At 54.8% G+C, this 22,265-nt stretch overlaps 1 protein-coding gene across 1 annotated transcript in view; it reads right to left on the bottom strand.

The window, feature by feature from the left end:
- LOC143962012 (asialoglycoprotein receptor 2-like) overlaps positions 1-20,907 on the bottom strand; it is a 53,296-nt gene extending 32,389 nt beyond the window's left edge. Inside the window, exons 1-2 of the mRNA XM_077471353.1 lie at positions 20,836-20,907; positions 7,864-7,944 (exon numbers count right to left, since the gene is read on the bottom strand). Of these exons, the coding sequence (XP_077327479.1) occupies positions 7,864-7,912 (49 nt within the window). The 5' untranslated portion in view covers positions 7,913-7,944; positions 20,836-20,907. The remainder of the gene's footprint in view (positions 1-7,863; positions 7,945-20,835) is intronic.
- Positions 20,908-22,265: the final 1,358 nt, after the last annotated feature.

The raw sequence follows: 22,265 nt of genomic DNA, 5'->3' as shown, positions 1-22,265 counted from the left end.
ATTGAAAATAAGAACGTGAGGGTTTGTTGGAATAATGTAGCAGGAATTGAGCAGGGGAAATGTCTAGTCGAAAAGTGGAGATATCGGTTATCAGCTTGTGAACCTCTGTCCAGAACGGCACAATGTGTGGACATGTCCACCAGATGTGAATAAATGTACCAATTTCCGTCTTGCATCTCCAACACATCTGTGAATTAGTCGGGTTTATAATATGTAATTTATAAGGTGTGTTGTACCACCTGGATGCGATTTTAAAAGCATTTTCCTGTGTATGTGCATTTATGGAGCCCTTATGGACAAATCTGAAAATATCTTCCCAGTCTGTCTCAGGAATTTGTATCTGTAGATCGGAGGCCCATTTCTGCCTTATTCGTATATCTGATTTATCACATTCTTTAAAGAGAAGGGAATAAGTCAGTGCGATCAAATGGCGGCGGGGTTCTGTGACATAGCATAAATCTTCGAATGGGGTCAATGTTCTGGACCATTGTGGGTTGGGACGTTTATTAAGTAAAAAATGTCGGATCTGTATGTAAGTCCAAAATGGGAAAGTATCCCGCTCTATCATGTTTGCTAAGTCGCTTCTAGAACAAATTGTATCATTGCGAATGAAGTGCATTGCTCGGACTGTGGTGTGAGGCCAGTCTGGTTCTAGAAATGAAGAGTGTATCCCGGGATTGAAATCTGGGTTACCCCTAAGGGGGGTCAGGGGTCCATTAGCTGAGGAGATGCCGTATTGGACACTCGCCCATTGCATGGCGTTTAATGTAGGGGCTATCAAAGGATGAGTTTTATGCATTTTAAATTGGAGTTTGTAGTCAATCCACGGAAGGGAAGTCAAAGGAATGGGAGAGAAGGCTTGTTCAAGATTGACCCAATCTTTAAGCGGTGCGTGATTGTGCCAATCAATCAGTCTGGTAAGTTGGCAGGCAACCTGATATTTGCGAATGTCGGGTAGACCTACACCGCCCCTAGGCTTTGGAGAAGTCAATTTTGTGAAACTAAGACGGGGACGGCCCTTGTTCCAGATAAAACGTGTGCATAGGGTTCGAAACGTGGAAAAAAAGTTTGGGGGAAGTTTTATCGGGATCGTCTGGAGTAAGTAGAGGATACGTGGAAGAATGTTCATCTTGATTATGGCAATCCGTCCAAACCAAGAGAAGCGTTCTGGGGACCACTTCAGAAAGTCAGAGATTATCTTCTTCAACAGGGGAGTGTAGTTAAGAGTATAGAGGTCTGTCAGGGAGGCAGGAAGTTGGATGCCTAAGTAAGTGATGGATTTAGATTTCCATAGAAAAGGAAAATTAGTACGACAGAGGGCACATACAGATTCAGGTAGGGAGATATTCAAGGCACTAGATTTATTGAAGTTGATCTGCAAGTTAGATATGGTCTTGAAATGGGCAAAGTCCTGTAAAAGATTGGGGATGGTGGTAAGTGGGGTGGAGAGAAATAGGAGAATGTCGTCTGCAAATGCAGCTACCTTATACGTGTGGCCTTTTACGTCTATTCCTCGAATGTCGGGGTTAGCTCTAAGTCTTCGCAAGAGAGGTTCTAGGGTCAAAATAAATATAAGAGGGGACAAAGGGCATCCCTGTCGCGTACCGTTCGACACGGAGAAGGCATCCGACAGGTGACCGTTTACCCTAACCTTTGCCGTAGGGTTTGAATAGAGGGCTTGTATTAGATTTAGCATTCTTGGGGGTAGATGTATCGCCTTGAGGACTTCTGACATGTAGTCCCATGCCACCCTGTCGAATGCCTTCTCCGCGTCCAACGACAGCATAAACCCAGGCTGCTGAGATGTAGTTATCCAGTGATTAATGTTTATTGCTTTCAGGGTGTTGTCCCTAGCTTCCCTACCTGGGACAAATCCTACTTGGTCTAGGCCGATAAGTTGCGGGAGAAGCGGTAATATTCTATTGGCCAAAGTTTTTGCATACCATTTTAGGTCAACATTTAAAAGGGAGATAGGTCTATAATTGGTCACAACAGAGGGATCTTTGCCTGGTTTTGGAATTACCGTTATGTGAGCTTGCAATAAATCAGCAGGAGGGGATATCGGTTCCGAGAGGGATTGAAAGGCCGAAAGAAAATGAGGCTGTAAAATGTCTGCAAAGGTCTTGTAATAAACTACAGTGAGGCCGTCGGGGCCTGGACTCTTGCCTGGTTTAAGTTGCTTTAAAGCTTTCGCTATTTCTTCTATCGTCAGGGGAGAATCCAGGTCTCGAGCCGTATCGTCTGAGATGGGGGTAGGACTATATTGGTGTAAGAAATCTTTGATGCGGTCTAGTTTTGACGGTGAGCTTAAGGGCGGGTCCGTTGGGGAAAGGTTATAGAGTTTGGTGTAGTATTGAACAAAATGATTGGCTATATCGGTAGATTTATGAAGCCGTCTTCCTGTAGGATCTGTTATTGAGTGGATGGTAGTGGATGCCCTTTTGGCTTGGAGCGCTTTGGCCAACATTTTGCTGGATTTATTGCCATATTCGTAAAATGTTTTTTTGGACAGAATGTATCTACGTTTGACCTGTCTATCTAATATTTCCAAAAGTTGTACACGTGCTTTCGTGAGGTCCTGGAGCGTAGCTAGTGCTTGTGTGCGTTTGTGGACTAACTCTAGTTTCTTAATGGTAGCTAGGAGATCAACGTATATTTTCTTTTTTTCCCGTTTCCGTTTGGCTGCTAAGGCTATAAGGGTTCCCCGTATCACACATTTATGAGCCGCCCAATTGTTAAGTGGGGAGGTGTCTGACTCATGATTTTCCTTAAAGTAATTTTTTAACTGGGTAGAGATTTCTGTTAACATGACAGGGTCCGTGAGCAACGAAGGGTCTAGTCTCCATATAGGAGCTGCTGATTTAGTTGTTGGGAATTGCAGTGTCACTGAAATCTGATGGTGATCCGAAATAACCATTGGGTCAATAGAGGCGGATTGTAACATTGGGAGATCTTTCTGCGAAAGGAAGAAGAAGTCGATACGGGAGTATCGGTCATGGGGGGCTGAATAGTACGTAAAGTCCTTACAGTCAGGAAATAATGTTCGCCATGTGTCGTGTAGTAAGACGGTCGTCAGCGAAGAGTTAATGGATTTCAAAGCTCTGTAGGGAATTGAGGAAGTGCCTGAGGATGTGTCGAGAACGGGGTTAAGGGGAACATTGAAGTCCCCCCCAAAAATGACTATCCCTTCTTGAAAAGAGATCAGAGAAGATGTTATTTCTCTAAAAAAAGTAACTTGCTGGGTATTGGGGGCATATACATTTACCAGGGTGATAGTGGTGCCAGCGTATGTTCCTTTCAGAAAAATGAACCTACCATTGGGATCTATAATTTGGTCAGTAAGTAGAAATGGGCAATTTTTGTGGAAGAGGATAGACACTCCTTTAGATTTCGTAAGCGGGGAAGTTGCATGAAACACTATGCTGTACCTATGATCACAAAGTTTTGGGACGGAATTGGTCTTGAAGTGGGTTTCTTGCAAAAAGATGATATCAGCCGAATTTCTGTGCATTGTAAGAAGAAGCTTGGATCGCTTCTCTGGAACATTTAATCCTTTCACATTAAGCGAAACAATTTTAACTCTAAGAGGAAGTGAGTCATTCGTGCGAGTAGGCATTGTTAAACTATGAGTTAAACGTATAATAAGCGTCTGTAAGAAGTGTGTGTGTTAGTGAGGAGAGTAAGGCTTAGCAATCTAAAGGCTAGTGTTCGTAGCAAGGCAAAACTGGTACTGAAGTTTGAGGTCTGCAAGCGTTCAGAAATCTGCGTCTGTCCCCAACTAAAAGTAATGTCGACTAGTTACTATCGGGGAACTAAACAATAAATGGCAAGGGGTTCTCTAGGATCTTCCAAGGATCCAGGGAACTACAAATGTACAATTGCCTTGAATAGCCAGTGGCGTCACAACAAAAAAAAAAGGCTTGTATGCAGTGTGATAGCAATGTGCCACCGTTGTGGGGTTGGCTCAGTATTGGACGAAGATAAGGATGCGAATTGGTGTAAACAAATATTTGGAGGCAGGTATCAGGAGTAGGGTCAAAAGGCCTCCACCTGTGCACTATGGAGGTCCAAGGACCAAACCCTAACAATTAAAGAGTCACAAATAAGTGCCGTCCATCCGGCCCATGACCCAAACCATAATCATCATAATGTTAAGGAGTATGGTTAGGGGAGGGCAGTATCGGGTGAATAATTATTGGATTTATTGCATGTAGAAGTCAGGGTGCCTGGCTTAAATCAAGCATTATGATAGTAATGTAAATGACAACGTTCGGTATATAGGGGGGATTTCCCCCATAGAAGGTTAGTACATCAGCGGTAGAATAAAAAATACTGTAAAAATGTGAAATCATTGGTTAAAGCCATTCACTATGTAGAGAATTTAACTATAAAAATTACAACCGGAACTGTAAGCTGATGTAGCATACCAGCATATATAAATGCTCCATGGCAGACATGAAACGTTAAACAGTAATAAACATCTGACTCTCCCCCCTGCTAGCAATTTTTATGTCTCTCACTCCCAACTAAAATGGGAGGCACCCCAGTGAAAAAGCTGGATCATAGCTATAGTCTATAATCAGTGCATAGCCTCTTATCTCACTCTAAATACATGTAAGTCACGATCTTAGAGAAGTGGCTGTGCTGGTGGTGAATGCTGGAAGAGGCCCCCCCCGTGACGGGAAAAGTCTGTGGGCACATCGAATCCTCATATCTCATCCGTTGTCAGAACTAACAGCACCAGCAGAGGATACGCTATCCCCCCCCCCCCCGCCCCACAGGAGGCCCTCACCCACCCCCCTCCCCCCCCGCTATTCGTTGTTTCTCACAGGATGTTAAGGCGAACATAGTTATACTAAAGCCTAAACCTCCCCTCGTGATATCTGTCTGATCTTGAGTTAAGCTAACGAAGATTTTCCGTTATACTAGCTTTTGCATCTATTAGACTCTTTACATACCGTCCACCATAATGTAATGGAAAGCTCCCTTTTACTGCTGTAAAAAAAAAAGACAAAATTAGGGATTATAGAAAAGACGAGGTATTATCCATCCACAGCTCATCCAGGTGTCCATGTTATATTAAGGATAACATTCTGAGTGTCTTAACCAGGTGCATGGCAGTCACGGTTTGCGGTGATGACAAGTAGAGAGATATGTGTCTCTCAAGCAGGGAGGCAGAACTAATATCTATCGCCGTGTGGTATTGTCGAGACAACGAAGACTGATCCTCAAAATGGCGGGTCTTCTTGTGCAGCTATGTAGCATAGGAAAATCAGGTAACAACCCATAGAGATCAGCAGACTGTAAAGTTCCAGTATCGTATGCACATCAATATCAGATGTCATTCTAATAGGATAGTCAGCGGGTCGCTATAAGAAGTAATACCTCGTTTGTAATTCGGTGTCATAGCATCCAGGCATTTAGCATTCTGACCGGGCTGTTGTCATCTGAGGTGCAGAGTAAACTTAAGGGGGGGTCACAACTCAGAGCCAAGTCAATAAACTTATCAAAGCGCGGCGTCGGCCGTGCTCGTATAGCGAAAATAGTAAAAAAAACAGTCAACAAAAACCAGAGAGAGAACAAAAAAAAAGAAAACCTGGGCATACATCTCATAGTAATGCTCACCACTTCAGCGGTCTCTGCGGGCTCTCCGCGGTAGTGGTGCCGCCGTCGGGCTCGCAGGTGGGAGTCTAGCTTGAGGTCCCCCTCCTGGTCTGCCTGTGGATGGTGATCTGCGGCGCCGATAATGAGTTGTTTGGGTCTCCATTAGGTCAGAATCCAAGCCCGAATAGCTGCGGAGAGGGATGTGGAAATCGGCATACCAGTTCGGTAAGTCCACATATGGTATGTCCAGAGTGCGGCAAAAGAGGTCCAGTTCTTCAGGGACTCTCAAGGTAGCTATTCGGCCCAGATGTGTGGCTTGGAGGGCAAATGGGAACCTCCAACGATATCTGATCTCTCTTCGTTTGAGAACTTCCAACAATGGACGGAGGTCTCTTCTGTGCCGTAGAGTGATTGCCGACAAATCCTGAAAGATTTGGATTTGGTGTTCTTCATGTAGTAGTTGCGGTCGTTCACGGGCTTTCTTTAGGATGTCTTCCTTCAGTGAAAAGTCATTTACAAAGCACACTACATCTCTCGGCGGGTCTGCTTCCTTACCCTTTGGGCGAAGAGCTCTGTGTATGCGGTCCATTGTGATGGCAGTTTGCGGGGGTCTCTATAGCAGGCGATTAAAGATGGCTATGACTGCCGGAACAAGTTGGTCCTGTTCTATTGATTCCGGTAGGCCGCGCACTCTGAGATTATGCCTGCGGCCCCGGTTATCAATGTCCTCAACGTGTCGCTGGATGTCACGGAGCTGCATTGTGTGAGTGTCCACCCGCCGATCGGTTCTTTGAAGAGCTTGTTGCTGTTGTACTGCTTGATTTTCTACCGCCTGTACACGGCCTGAGATCACTTGCAGCTCTCTGCGGAGGTCAGCAATGGCGGCAGTGAGTGTGTCCTTTATATCGGTCGCCACTGCTCGCAGGTCCTGGAGGCTTGGGTGTTGGTGGTGGGGCTGAACGAGGACCTCTGGTGCTGTTTGTTGCTCCGTAGGAGTCAGCGTTATTCCGATATGGCCGCGGGCGGGAGAATTAGCCGCCATATTAGGTCCCTGACTTCTGAAGAGCTCCGGGATCGTTAGAGGAGCACGGATATCAGCGTCCCTCGGAGAACGGGAACGCGATGTTGAGCGGCTGCGGGAAGACGTGCCCATGTTCCGTTAACGAAACACCGCTAATAGTCCCCTGTAATGTGAGTTTAGGGCACAGGCCGGACGGAGCTGAGGAGTTAAGCGGCCATCTTCGTCCAAGGCTAGCCACGCCCCCCGTCTTTTTTCTAAATAAATAATCCAAAAGAGGATTCGGTGTCAGTTTCAACATTTTTAGGCCAGGAAGCAGGTGAGGTAACGGTAAGCCCAAATTAAACCAGCAGCTCCTTCAGGGGTCAGTGTTATATATATATATATATATATATATATATATATATATATATATATATATATATATATATATATATATATATATATATATATGTAGTGACATTACTACAACACTCTATCACAGACTTTTTCTCACCCAGGGTTCTTGCCCAGGCAGGTTGAGGCGCTCCGAAGGGGTTTAGGTCATATGGAGGAAACTGGATTTTCAGTTTCCTCTGAGTTTAGAAAAACCCTCTTTGGGTCCTGGAGCCCAGAAGACTTTGTAGAGACTTATGAGGGATGAACTCTCCAATCTCGGCTACGTGTGTTTTGAGCAACCAGCTTGTGCAATCCTATTTTGTTTTGGGAGAGACTGGCCTTCCCTAAGGAGTCCATATGACTGCAAGGGGGCAGCTAGAAACACGTGTCCAGTTTTAGAGGGTACTGTCTGGAGGAACAGATAAAAGTCTATGTTTGAGGCCAGAGCAACAGATCTGCAAAAACAAACCAGGAAGCTGCTAATAATTGTTTGTTTGCTGAACAATTCCCAATACCCCCTACCAGGGTAACATCTGTGTTTTTAATAATGGTGGTCAGGAAGAAGCCTTATAAGAAGAGTCCTTATGATCTCTACACTTGAGTTAATTTCACACAAAATATGTAGATATATTGTATATCACCATGTATATCGTATTTAAGTATAAAATGTATACTAAATCAGGGCAACCAATGAGGTTCTGTTTTTTATTACCTCAATACAGATATAGTAAAAGGTGATTTCTGATTGGTAGAGCCATTATAGCAGTATTAGTATTAGTAGACACGTGTCCTATAAATGAAGACGCGGGTCCTCAGCTGTCCATCATAGATTAAAAGGATACCCCCACATTATAATAACTTACCTTCGGCTGTTGATGCATTCTTCATCTTTTTTAAATGAAGATCACCCATATTGGTATATGTATTTTTCTCATAAAAGCGCCCTGAAGAAGAACACAGACCTTAATATACATATTGTAGATACCAGGGAGGATTTTCAGGTAATGTAATTCACATATAGTGGCGCTCTACACAGCATTTTATCAATAAGAGATGGAGCTTTTCTGAAATATGATGCTATTGACATTTATTGTGACCTATCGGGAATTTATTCTTGGAGAATTGTAAAAGTTACTGACGCCAATGATAAATTCTATAATATATCGACTTACATAACAATGTATAATTAAGCATTTTAAGCATTTAACAGAAAAACCTTGGGATCATTAGAATTTAATTGCATTATTACTATCACGACTTAAGACTCATCTTCCACGAGGGTCGGAGTAGATGACCAGGACTGGTTGAGGCAGCGGTGCAGATGGGCCAAAGTCACAGAGCTGACACAGAATGTTTGGAGAATCTGCTTCTTTCGCTACAGCGAGAGCCCTGAAAAGGTCCATCTAGAGGCCGAGAGATCGTTCTACAGGTGATACTCAGGCTGTGGTCCTCTGTCTCACCCAAGCAGATCACAACTGCACTGCCACAACTCCCTGGCAGTGTTGGAGGAGCACAGGTATCACAAGGCAGCAGATAAGGCTGAAGGAAATAGCAAGGCTTACTAAAGCATACTGGGAACACATGGCTAAATGCAGTTAGGGACTCACTGGGATGATGGATCAAGCAGCTGGAAGCTGATAAGGACACACTGGGAACACAATGTGGAAAGCATGCTAGAACACACTGGGAATGCTAGGTTCCAATCAGGTAGGGAGACTCTGAATACAAGGCTGGAAGAAGATTGGGACACACTGGGAATACTAGACTGTAACACAATGGGAGCACAAGACTGGAAGCAGGCTGGGGCACACTGGGGACACAAGGCTTGAAGCAGGATGGGGCACACTGGGGACACAAGGCTTGAAGCAGGATGGGACACATTGGGAGCACAAGGCTGAAAGAAGGCTGGAATGCATTGGAAACAAAAAACTGGAAGCAGGCTGGTACACGCTGGGAACACAAGGCTGGAAGCAGGCTGGTACACGCTGGGAACACAAGGCTGGAAGCAGGCTGGTACACACTGGGAAACCAAGGCTGAGTGAGTGGCTTCAATATTTTCAACGACACAATTTTTATAAAGAGCTGAGTAGGTCAAGTCTTTGCAGGGACTTAACTTAGTTTGAGGAGTTGTGCCTCTCTGACTCAAAATGCCCCCATGCTTTATCTATAACATATGGTATTTTATTATCGCACACATTTCCTGACCGCCCCTTGTATGCCTGAGAATGGGAGCTAGGTAAAAATATGGCCCTTGGAGACTGGGAGAAAGTGTTCTCTCTGACTTTTAACTACTACGCTACCACGCTATAGCCAAAAGACAGCTAAAGCACGGACCTTAATTGCTGGAAGGACATCCATGGACATCCTCCCGTGCATGAGCTGCCTGCATGCCCCTGTAGGTTGCGTGGGGCGTACTCTGTGATAACGATCCCTTGCCACGTGATCAGCTGTCAGCCAATGACAGTTGAGCATGCGATGTAAACAAAAGATTTATAATCTGTATTTTTTTCCCCTCACACTGTCAGAGTGAGGGGGAAAAAAGCAGATCATTGACTTATGTCAGAGGGACATCATTCCCTCACACAGAGAGCCACAGCTGCCTGATCAGTGCCCACCATTGCCACCTATAAGTGGTGGAGAACACAGGGAGGGCGGTGGAGAGCATGGGGAGGTGGAGCACACTGGGGGGTTGGCAGAGAGCATGAGGGAGGTAGAGCACACTGGGCGGGTGGCAGAGGGCATGGGGGTGGTGGAAAGCATGGGGGGAGGTGGAGAGCACAGGGAGGGTGGCGGAGAGCATTGGGTAGGTGGAGAGCAGAGGGAGGGTGGTGGAGAGCATGGGGAGGTGGAGCGCACTGTGGGGTTGGCAGAGAGCATTGGGAGGTGGAGCGCACTGGGGGGTGGAGCACACTGGGTGGGTGGCAGAGTGTATGGGGGAGCTGGAGTGCACTGGGGGGAGGGTGACAGAGAGCATGGCGGAAATGGAGCACACTGTCGGGTTGCAGAGAGCATGGGGGAGGTGCAGTGCACTGGGGGGTGGCAGAGAGCATGGGGGAGGGAGGTGGAGCGCACTGGGGAGGTGGCAGAGAGCATGGGGGAGGTGGAGCGCACTAGGGGGTGGACGAGGGCATGGGACAAGTGGAGCGCACTGGGGGTGGCAGAGAGCATGGGGGAGGTGGAGCGCACTAGGGGGTGGCGGAAGGCATGGGGGAGGTGGGGCGCACTGGGGGGTGTAGAGGGCATGGGGGAGGCGGAGCGCACTGGGGGTGTGGCAAAGGGCATGGGGGATTTGGAGCGCACTGGGAGGGTGGCAGGGGGCATGAGGGATGTGGGGCACACTGGGGGGTGGCAAAGAGAATGGGGGAGGTGGAGCGCACTGGATGGGGTGGCAGAGAGCATGGGGAGGTGAAGCGCACAGGGGGGTGGCAGAGAGCATGGGGGAGGTGGAGAACACTGGGGGGGTGGCAGAGGGCATGGGTGAGGTGGATCGCACAGGGGGGTTGGCAGAGAGCATCGGGGAGGTGGAGCGCACTGGGGGGTGGCAGAAGGCATGGGGGAGGTGGAGCACACTGTCGGGTGGCAGAGGGCATGGGGGAGGTGGTGGAGAGCATGGGGGAGGTGGTGGAGAGCATGGGGGTGGTTGGAGAGCACAGGGAGGGTGGTGGAGAGCATTGGGTAAGTGGAGAGCATAGGGAGGGTGGTGGAGAAACAGGGAGGGTGGTGGAGAGCATAGGGAAGTGGAGCGCACTGGGGGGTTGGCAGAGAGCATGGGAGATGTGGAGCACACTGGGGGGTGGCACTGGGGGGGTGGAGCACACTGTGGGGTGGCGCGCACTGGGGGCGTGGCAGAGGGCATGGGGATGTGGTGCGCACTGGGGGGTGGCAGAGAGCATGGGGGAGGTGGAGCACACTGGGGGAGGTGTCAGAGAGCATGGGAGAGGTGGAGCGCACAGGGGGTGGTGGAAAGCATGGGGGGAGGTGGAGAGCACAGGGAGGTTGGCGGAGAGCATTGGGTAGGTGGAGAGCACAGGGAGGGTGATGGAGAACACAGGGAGGTTGGTGGAGAGCATGGGGAGGTGGAGCGCACTGGGGGGTTGGCAGAGAGCATGGGGGATGTGGAGCACATTGGGGGGTGGAGCACACTGGGTGGGTGGCAGAGGGTATGGGGGAGCTGGAGTGCACTGGGGGGGTGACAGAGAGCATGGGGGAAGTGGAGCACACTGTCGGGTGGCAGAGAGCATGGGGGAGGTGGAGCGCACTGGGGGTGGCAGAGAGCATGGGGGAGGGAGGTGGAGTGCACTGGGGGGGTGTCAGAGAGCATGGGGGAGGTGGACGAGGGCATGGGAGAGGTGCAGGGCACTGGGGGGGGCAGATGGCATGGGGGAGGTGGAGTGCTCTGGGGGGTGGCGGAAGGCATGGGGGAGGTGGGGCGCACTGGGGGGTGTAGAGAGCATGGGGAGGTGGAGCACACTGGGGGGTGACAGAGGGTATGGGGGAGGTGGAGTGCACTGGGGGGGTGGAGCACACTGGGGGGGTGGCAGAGGGCATGGGGGAGGTGGAGAGCAAGGGGGGGTAGCAGAGAGCATGGGGGAGGTGGCACGCACTGGGGGTTGGCAGAGGGCATGGGGAGGTGGAGCGCACTGTGGGGTTGGCAGAGAGCATGGGGGATGTGGAGCACATTGGGGGGTGGAGCACACTGGGTGGGTGGCAGAGGGTATGGGGGAGCTGGAGTGCACTGGGGGGTGACAGAGCATGGGGGAAGTGGAGCACACTGTCGGGTGGCAGAGAGCATGGGGGAGGTGGAGTGCACTGGGGGGTGGCAGAAAGCATGGTGGAGGGAGGTGGAGCGCACTGGTGGGTGTCAGAGAGCATGGCGGAGGTGGAGCGCACTGGCGGGTGGACGAGGGCATGGGAGAGGTGGAGGGCACTGGGGGGGCAGAGGGCATGGGGGAGGTGGAGCGCTCTGGGGGGTGGCGGAAGGTATGGGGGAGGTGGGGCGCACTGGGGGGTGTAGAGAGCATGGGGAGGTGGAGCGCAATGGGGGGTTGGCAGAGAGCATGGGAGACGTGGAGCACACTGGGGGGGTGGCAGAGGGCATGGGGAGGTGGAGTGCACTGGGGGGTGGAGCACACTGGGGGTGTGGCAGAGGGCATGGGGGAGGTGGAGCACAAGGGGGGGTGGCAGAGAGCATGGGGGAGGTGGCGCACACTGGGGGTTGGCAGAGGGCATGGGGAGGTGGAGCACACTGGGGGTGACAGAGAGCACGGGGGAGGTGGAGCTCACTGCGGAGTGGCGGGGCACACTGGGGGGGTTGGCAGAGAGCATGGGAGACGTGGAGCACACTGGGGGGGTGGCAGAGGGCATGGGGAGGTGGAGTGCACTGGGGGGTGGAGCACACTGGGGGTGTGGCAGAGGGCATGGGGGAGGTGGAGCACAAGGGGGGGTGGCAGAGAGCATGGGGGAGGTGGCGCACACTGGGGGTTGGCAGAGGGCATGGGGAGGTGGAGCACACTGGGGGTGACAGAGAGCACGGGGGAGGTGGAGCTCACTGCGGAGTGGCGGGGCACACTGGGGGGGTGGCAGAGGGCATGGGGGTGGTGGAAAGCATGGGGGAGGTGGAGAGCATTGGGTAGGTGGAGAGCAGAGGGAGGGTGGTGGAGAGCATGGGGAGGTGGAGCACACTGGGTGGGTGGCAGAGGGTATGGGGGAGCTGGAGTGCACTGGGGGGAGGGTGACACAGAGCATGGCGGAAGTGGAGCACACTGTCGGGTTGCAGAGAGCATGGGGGAGGTGGAGCGCACTTGGGGGGTGGCAGAGAGCATGGGGGAGGGAGGTGGAGCGCACTGGGGAGGTGGCAGAGAGCATGGGGGAGGTGGAGCGCACTAGGGGGTGGACGAGGGCATGGGAGAAGTGGAGCGCACTGGGGGGGGCAGAGGGCATGGGGGAGGTGGAGCGCTCTGGGGGTGGCGGAAGGCATGGGGGAGGTGGGGCGCACTGGGGGGTGTAGAGGGCATGGGGAAGGTGGAGCGCACTGGGGAGTGGCAGAGGGCATGGGGAAGGTGGAGCGCACTGGGGAGTGGCAGAAGGCATTGGGGAGGTGGAGAGCACTGGGGGGTGGCAGAAGACATGGGGAAGGTGGAGCTCACTAGTGGGTGCAGAGGGTATGGGGAGGTGGAGCGCACTGGGGGGTGGCAGAGAGCATGGGGGAGGTGGAGCACACTGGAGGAGGTGGCAGAGAGCAAGGGGGAGGTGGAGCACCCTGGGGGGCTGGCAGAGGATATGGGGGAGGTGTAGCACACTGGGGGTGGCAGAGGGCATGGGGGAGGTGGAGCTCACTGGGGAGTGGCCGGGCATGGGGGATGTGGAGCGCCCTGGGGGGGCGGCAGACAGCATGGGGGAGGTGGAGCACACTGGAGGAGGTGGCAGAGAGCAAGGGGGAGGTGGAGCACCCTGGGGGGCTGGCAGAGGGCATGGGGGAGGTGGAGCACACTGGGGGTGGCAGAAGGCATGGGGGAGGTGGAGCGCACTGGGGGTGGCAGAGGGCATGGGGGAGGTGGAGCTCACTGGGGAGTGGCCGGGCATGGGGGATGTGGAGCGCCCTGGGGGGGCGGCAGACAGCATGGGGGAGGTGGAGCACACTGGAGGAGGTGGCAGAGAGCAAGGGGGAGGTGGAGCACCCTGGGGGGCTGGCAGAGGGCATGGGGGAGGTGGAGCGCACTAGTGTGTGCAGAGGGCATGGGGGAGGTGGAGCTCACTGGGGGAGTAGCGGGGGAATGGGGGATATGGAGCGCACTGGGGGGGTGACAGAGAGCATGGGGGAGGTGGAGCACACTGGAGGAGGTGGCAAAGAGCAAGGGGGAGGTGGAGCACCCTGGGGGGCTGGCAGAGGGCATGGGGGAGGTGGAGCGCACTAGGGGGTGCATAGGGCATGGGGGAGGTGGTGCGCTCTAGGGGGTGCAGAGGGCATGGGGGAGGTGGAGCACATTGGGGGGGTGGCAGAGGGCATGGGTGGGGTGGAGCATACTGGGGGGGTGGCAGAGGGCATGGAGGAGGTGGATTGCACTGAGGCGTTGACAGAGAGCATGGGGGACGTGGAGCACACTGGGGGGTGGAGCACACTGGGGTACTGGCAGAGGGCATGGGGGAGGTGGAGTGCACTGGGGGGTGGAGAACACTGGGGGGGGGGTGGCAGAGGGCATGGGGGAGGTGGAGCGCACTGGGGAGTGGCAGAAGGCATTGGGGAGGTGGAGAGCACTGGGGGGTGGCAGAAGACATGGGGAAGGTGGAGCTCACTAGTGGGTGCAGAGGGTATGGGGAGGTGGAGCGCACTAGGGGGTGGCAGAGGGCATGGGGGATTTGGAGCGCACTGGGGGGGGTGGCAGAGTGCATGGGGGAGGTGGAGCACACTGGAGGAGGTGGCAGAGAGCAAGGGGGAGGTGGAGCACCCTGGGGGGCTGGCAGAGGGCATGGGGGAGGTGTAGCACACTGGGGGTGGCAGAAGGCATGGGGGAGGTGGAGCGCACTAGGGGGTGCAGAGGGTATGGGGAGGTGGAGCGCACTAGGGGGTGGCAGAGGGCATGGGGGATTTGGAGCGCACTGGGGGGGGTGGCAGAGTGCATGGGGGAGGTGGAGCACACTGGAGGAGGTGGCAGAGAGCAAGGGGGAGGTGGAGCACCCTGGGGGGCTGGCAGAGGGCATGGGGGAGGTGTAGCACACTGGGGGTGGCAGAAGGCATGGGGGAGGTGGAGCGCACTAGGGGGTGCAGAGGGCATGGGGGAGGTGGAGCTCACTGGGGGAGTGGCGGGGGAATGGGGGATATGGAGCGCACTGGGGGGGTGACAGAGAGCATGGGGGAGGTGGAGCACACTGGAGGAGGTGGCAGAGAGCAAGGGGGAAGTAGAGCACCCTGGGCGGCTGGCAGAGGGCATGGGGGAGGTGGAGCGCACTGGGGGTGGCAGAAGGCATGGGGGAGGTTTAGCGCACTAGGGTGTGCAGAGGGCATGGGGGAGGTGGAGCTCACTGGGGTAGTAGCGGGGGAATGGGGCATATGGAGCGCACTGGGGGGGGGTGACAGAGAGCATGGGGAGGTGGAGAGCACTGGGGGGTGGCAGAGGGCATGGGGGAGGTGAAGCGCACTGGGGGGGTGGCAGAGGGCATGGGGGATTTGGAGCACACTGGAGGGTGGCAGAGGGCATGGAGGATGTGGCAAGCACTGGGGGTGGCAAGGAGCATGGGGGAGGTGAAGTGTACTGGGGGGTGGCAGAGAGCATGGGGAGGTGGAGCGCACGGGGGGTGGCAGAGGGCATAGGGGATGTGGAGCGCTCTGGGGTGAAGGGAGGGAGCACGGGGAAGGTGGTGCACACTGGGGGGTGGCAGAGATTATTCGGCAGGTGGAGCACACGGGGGGGGGGTGGCAGAGGGCATGGGGGATTTGGATCGCACTGGGGGTGGCAGAGGGCATGGGGGAGGTGGAGCTCACTGGGGAGTGGCCGGGCATGGGGGATGTGGAGCGCCCTGGGGGGGCGGCAGACAGCATGGGGGAGGTGGAGCACACTGGAGGAGGTGGCAGAGAGCAAGGGGGAGGTGGAGCACCCTGGGGGGCTGGCAGAGGGCATGGGGGAGGTGGAGCGCACTGGGGGTGGCAGAAGGCATGGGGGAGGTGGAGCGCACTAGTGTGTGCAGAGGGCATGGGGGAGGTGGAGCTCACTGGGGGAGTAGCGGGGGAATGGGGGATATGGAGCGCACTGGGGGGGTGACAGAGAGCATGGGGGAGGTGGAGCACACTGGAGGAGGTGGCAAAGAGCAAGGGGGAGGTGGAGCACCCTGGGGGGCTGGCAGAGGGCATGGGGGAGGTGGAGCGCACTAGGGGGTGCATAGGGCATGGGGGAGGTGGTGCGCTCTAGGGGGTGCAGAGGGCATGGGGGAGGTGGAGCACATTGGGGGGGTGGCAGAGGGCATGTGTGGGGTGGAGCATACTGGGGGGGTGGCAGAGGGCATGGAGGAGGTGGATTGCACTGAGGCGTTGACAGAGAGCATGGGGGACGTGGAGCACACTGGGGGGTGGAGCACACTGGGGTACTGGCAGAGGGCATGGGGGAGGTGGAGTGCACTGGGGGGTGGAGAACACTGGGGGGGGGGGTGGCAGAGGGCATGGGGGAGGTGGAGCGCACTGGGGAGTGGCAGAAGGCATTGGGGAGGTGGAGAGCACTGGGGGGTGGCAGAAGACATGGGGAAGGTGGAGCTCACTAGTGGGTGCAGAGGGTATGGGGAGGTGGAGCGCACTAGGGGGTGGCAGAGGGCATGGGGGATTTGGAGCGCACTGGGGGGGGGTGGCAGAGTGCATGGGGGAGGTGGAGCACACTGGAGGAGGTGGCAGAGAGCAAGGGGGAGGTGGAGCACCCTGGGGGGCTGGCAGAGGGCATGGGGGAGGTGTAGCACACTGGGGGTGGCAGAAGGCATGGGGGAGGTGGAGCGCACTAGGGGGTGCAGAGGGTATGGGGAGGTGGAGCGCACTAGGGGGTGGCAGAGGGCATGGGGGATTTGGAGCGCACTGGGGGGGGTGGCAGAGTGCATGGGGGAGGTGGAGCACACTGGAGGAGGTGGCAGAGAGCAAGGGGGAGGTGGAGCACCCTGGGGGGCTGGCAGAGGGCATGGGGGAGGTGTAGCACACTGGGGGTGGCAGAAGGCATGGGGGAGGTGGAGCGCACTAGGGGGTGCAGAGGGCATGGGGGAGGTGGAGCTCACTGGGGGAGTGGCGGGGGAATGGGGGATATGGAGCGCACTGGGGGGGTGACAGAGAGCATGGGGGAGGTGGAGCACACTGGAGGAGGTGGCAGAGAGCAAGGGGGAAGTTGAGCACCCTGGGCGGCTGGCAGAGGGCATGGGGGAGGTGGAGCGCACTGGGGGTGGCAGAAGGCATGGGGGAGGTTTAGCGCACTAGGGTGTGCAGAGGGCATGGGGGAGGTGGAGCTCACTGGGGTAGTAGCGGGGGAATGGGGCATATGGAGCGCACTGGGGGGGGGTGACAGAGAGCATGGGGAGGTGGAGAGCACTGGGGGGTGGCAGAGGGCATGGGGGAGGTGAAGCGCACTGGGGGGGTGGCAGAGGGCATGGGGGATTTGGAGCACACTGGAGGGTGGCAGAGGGCATGGAGGATGTGGCAAGCACTGGGGGTGGCAAGGAGCATGGGGGAGGTGAAGTGTACTGGGGGGTGGCAGAGAGCATGGGGAGGTGGAGCGCACGGGGGGTGGCAGAGGGCATAGGGGATGTGGAGCGCTCTGGGGTGGTGGAAGAGAGCACGGGGAAGGTGGTGCACACTGGGGGGTGGCAGAGATTATTCGGCAGGTGGCGCACACGGGGGGGGTGGCAGAGGGCATGGGGGATTTGGATCGCACTGGGGGGTGGTGGAGAGCATGGGGAAAGGTGGAGAGAACAGGGAGGGCGGCGGAGAGCATTGGGTAGGTGGAGAGCACAGGGAGGGTGGTGGAGAACACAGGGAGGGCGGTGGAGAGCATGGGGAGGTGGAGCACACCGGGGGTGGCAGAGGGCATGGGGGATTTGGATCGCACTGGGGGGGGGTGGTGGAGAGCACATGGAGGGCGGCGGAAAGCATTGGGTAAGTGGAGAGCACAGGGAGGGTGGTGGAGAAAACAGGGAGGGTGGTGGAAAGCATGGGGAGGTGGAGAGCACTGGGGGGTTTTCAGAGAGCATGGGGGAGGTGGAGCACACGGTGGGGTGGCGCACACTGGGGGGTGGCAGAGGGCATGGGGAGGTGGAATGCACTGGGGGTGGCAGAGAGCAAGGGGGAGGGGGAGGTGGAACACACGGGGGGTGGCAGAGAGCATGGGGGAGGTGGAGCGCACTGGATAGGGTGGCAGAGAGCATGGGGGAGGTGGAGCGCACTGGGGGCGTGGCAGAGGGCATGGGGGATGTGGAGCGCACTGGGGGGTGGCAGAGAGCATGGGGGAGATGGAGCGCACTGGGAGGTTGGCAGAGGGCATGGGGGAGGTGGAGCGCACTGGGGGGGTGGCAGAGGGCATGGGGGAGGTGGAGCGCACTGGGGGCGTGGCAGAGGGCATGGGGGATGTGGAGCGCACTGGGGGGTGGCAGAGAGCATGGGGGAGATGGAGCGCACTGGGAGGTTGGCAGAGGGCATGGGGGAGGTGGAGCGCACTGGGGGGGTGGCAGAGGGCATGGGGGAGGTGGAGCGCACTGTGGGGGTGGCAGAGGGCATGGGGGATTTGGAGCGCACTGGGGGGTGACAGAGGGCATGGGGGATGTGGAGCGCAATCGGGGAGGTGTCAGAGAGCATGGGGGAGGTGGAGCGCACTGGCGGGGTGGCAGAGAGCATGGGGAAGGTGGAGCACACTGGGGGGGGGGGTGGCAGAGGGCATGGGGGAGGTGGAGAGCATGGGGGGAAGTGGAGAGCACAGGGAGTGTGGCGGAGAGCATTGGGTAGGTGGAGGGCACAGCGAGGGTAATGGAGAGCATGGGGAGGTGGAGCGCACTGGGGGGTTGGCAGAGAGCATGGGGGACATGGAGCACACTGGGAGGGTGGAGCACACTGGGGGGGTGGCAGAGGGCATGGGGGAGGTGGAGTGCACTGGGGGTGGCAGAAGGGATGGGGGATGTGGAGCGCACTGGGGGTGGCAAAAGGGATGGGGGAGGTGGAGCACACAGAGGGGTGCAGAGGGCATGGGGAGGTGGAGCGCACTGTGGGGGTGGCAGAGGGCATGGGGGATTTGGAGCGCACTGGGGGTGGCAGAGGGCATAAGGATGTGGAGCGCACTGGGGGGAGGCAAAGAGCATGGGGGAGGTGGAGCGCACTGGGGGGTGGCAGACAGCAAGGGCAGGTGGAGCGCATGGGGGTGGCAGAGAGCATGGCGGAGGTGGAGAACACTGGGGGGGGGGTGGCAGAGGGTATGGGTGAGGTGGATCGCACTGGGGGGGTGGCAGAGAGCATGGGGGTGGTGAAGCACACTGGGGGAGGTGGCAGAGGGCATGGGGGGAGGTGGAGCACACTGGTGGGGTGGGGTGGCAGAGGGCATGGGGGTGAGGTGGATTGCACTGGGGGGGTGACAGAAAGCATGGGGGAGGTGGAGTGCACTGGGAGGGTGGCAGAGAGCATGGGGGAGGTGGATCTCACTGGGGGGGTGGCAGAGAGCATGGGGGAGGTGGATCTCACTGAGGGGGTGGCAGAGAGCATGGGGGTGGGGGAGCACACTGGGGGAGGTGGCAGAGGGCATGGGGGGAGGTGGAGAACACTGGGGGGATGGCAGAGGGCATGGGGAGGTGGATTCCACTGGGGGGGTGGCAGAGGGCATGGAGAAGGTGGAGCGCACGGGGGGTGGCAGAGGGCATGGGTGAGGTGAGGCATTGGTGAGGTGGATTGGACTGGGGGGGTGGCAGAGAGAGAGCAGGACAGGAGGAGGGGTGGGGGCGGCTGCATATAGAACAATCATTCTCTCCATCTTCCTCCTGCAGCTTCTCCTCTTCCTCTCACAGGCATTCCGATACTGCAGGAGGAAGATTTAGAGAATGATTGTTCTATATGCAGCCGCCCCACCGCTCCCCATATCCTGGTTATAAGGGGGTGAGCGCAGAGCACGGGCAAGACTCACGTCCTGCCAGGACTCAGTAGCAGGTATCTGCTCTGGCTCCTCCCCCTTCACAGTCACGCCCCCTGGCAGGCTGCCACCGATGGCCGACCTATACGGGCAGCAGCAGGAGAGGCTGCTTGAGCGGCGTGGGCTCAAAGAGCCTTGTGCCCCGCATGTACTTACAGCATGGTGGCCCCGGCGGCCGCGGCCCACCGGGCAATCGCCCGGTTTGCCCTATGGCAAATACGGGCCTGCAGTCATTCCATAAACACATACCACATACTCTGCATATATCATTTTAGGAAAATATGATTATAAAATAGTTTACCATTTGCCAATAAAGAAAAAAAAAATATGTGCCCGGATTTCATTTTGAAAATCTGGTCACCTTACACTGGGAGCACAAGGCTGGAAGAAGGGTGGGACACATAGGGAGCAAATTAGAAGATGGTGGGAATTACTGAAAGCACCAAAAAACTCTAGATGAGAAAACGGGTCCAGCGTGTCGACATGAACATGGTGCTCAAACACTGCGCAACTCTCTGGCCGACAGCATCAAAGTGGTCTTTCTCTGGTCAACTGCGTCAAAGTGACCCCTTTCTGGTAAACTGAATAAAAGTGATCCCTCTGTGGTCTACTATGTCAAAGTGATCCCTCTCTGGCCATCAGCATCAACGTAGTTCATTTGCTGGCCAACTATGTCAAAGTGACCCCTCTCTGGTCAACTGAATCAAAGTGATCCCTCTGTGGTCTACTACGTCAAAGTGATCTCTCTCTGGCCAACTGAATAAAGTGATCCTTCTCTGGCCAACTGAATCAAATTGATCCTCTCTGGCCAAATGTGTCAAAGTGATCCCTTTCTGGTCAACTGTGTCAAAGTGATCCCTTTCTGGTCATCTGAATTAAAGTGATCCTTCTCTGGCAAACTGCATCAAAGTGATCCCTCTCTGGCCAAAAGTGTCAAAGTGATCCCTACCTGGCCAACTGAATCAAAATGATCCCTCTCTTGGCCAACCACATCAAAATGACGGCTCTCTGGTCAACTGCATCAAAGTTATCCCTTCCTGGTCAACTGTGTTAAAGTGAGCCCTTTCTGGTCAACTACATCAAAGTGATCCCTCACACGCCAAATGCATCAAATGAATCCCTTTGCTGGCTAACTATGTCAAAGTGACCCCATTCCTATTACCCCCCCCCCCCCCTCAATATTAATCAATGATCACATCTACAACCTACCTGGTTCCCTCTGCAGACAAACCCGATTCTGTGCGCTGCTCGGTCTGCCTCTTCGATCCCTGTTGATTTTATAGTTAGGTACTTCCTAAAATAAGGTGTTACCACATACTGCATTTCAGTTTTAGGAACTTAGAAATACCACAATAAAGAGGAAGTGCATGTATTTCTGTAATATTCTGTAGAAACGTGTGCCCACTCATGAACTTGTTATTGAATCGCAGGAATTTATTGACTATGATTGGTTTATAATATACTTGTTTGCACTACTAATCTACTACTCTGGAGGATGGGGGAAACAGTTCAATCTCTGTATTTGTGGACAATACTAAGCTAAGCAGGGGAATAACTTCTCCGCAGGATGTGGAAACCTTGCAAAAATATCTGAACAAATTAATGAGGTGGGCAACTACATGGCAAATGAGGTTTAATGTAGAAAAATTTAAAATAATGCATTTGGGTGGCAAAAATCTGAATGCAATTTATACACTGGGGGAGAACCTCTGGGGGGATCTAGGATGGAAAAGGACCTGGGGGTCCTAGTAGATGATAGGCTCAGCAATGCCAAGCTGCTGCTAACAAAGCAAACAGAATATTGGCATTAAAAAGGGGATCAACTCCAGAGATAAAACGATAATTCTCACCGCTCTACAAGACTCTGGTCCAGCCGCACCTGGAGTATACTGTCCAGTGCTGGTCAGCGGAACCCTCACGGAATCAACACACATTAACCCCTTTAATGCATACTATGTGTGAGCGCTGGGGTTTTTGTGACATCCATGAATATGCAAGCACCTGGCGCCTTAGTCTTGAGGACTTTCTATTTAGTAGAAATATAAGAGTTCTTTCTATATGTCTTCATATGTCTCGATATAAGTCTATTCACACACACTATGAGATATGTAGTGAGGTTTATAACCGTTTTATTTACAGATAGGTTATTAAGTGGTTATTTCCGTTTTATATATATATATATATATATATATATATACATATATATGGGATTCATGTGTGGCAAAGGGCCTTATCTCAACACTCACACATGGACAAGGGTACTTATTTATTTATTCAACTTTATGGATGTAATAGCACTCACTTAAACTATTTAATAATTTGTTAATTTAATTTATTAGTTTAATTCATTAGTTCATTTGCTTGTGATTAACATTTGAATATTATGGGGGAGTGGCCTGGATGCGGCTGAAGATGGCAGCCTAAGCCTACAGGTCTGATACTCAACGGCCCCTACATCCGCACCACGGCAGAATAAGCAAGCAGAAGATGGGCAAAACGGACCGGGATCCCTCCGCCACCCGATCCCGCTCACTGCGGGACCCCGACACACAACTCTCCGGCAGTATACCAGAGATCTTCAGGTCCAGAACGCGGGAGACAGCCGCGGCCATGCAGGCCTCCAGGGAGGTGAGCCACAG

The sequence above is a fragment of the Lithobates pipiens genome, unplaced genomic scaffold (genome assembly GCF_037356315.1).
Source record: "Lithobates pipiens isolate NorthernLeopardFrog02 unplaced genomic scaffold, aLitPip1_a1.2 Scaffold_8, whole genome shotgun sequence".
In the NCBI taxonomy this organism is placed as follows: Eukaryota; Metazoa; Chordata; class Amphibia; order Anura; family Ranidae; genus Lithobates; species Lithobates pipiens.
This window is presented reverse-complemented; position numbering and strand designations above follow the sequence as displayed.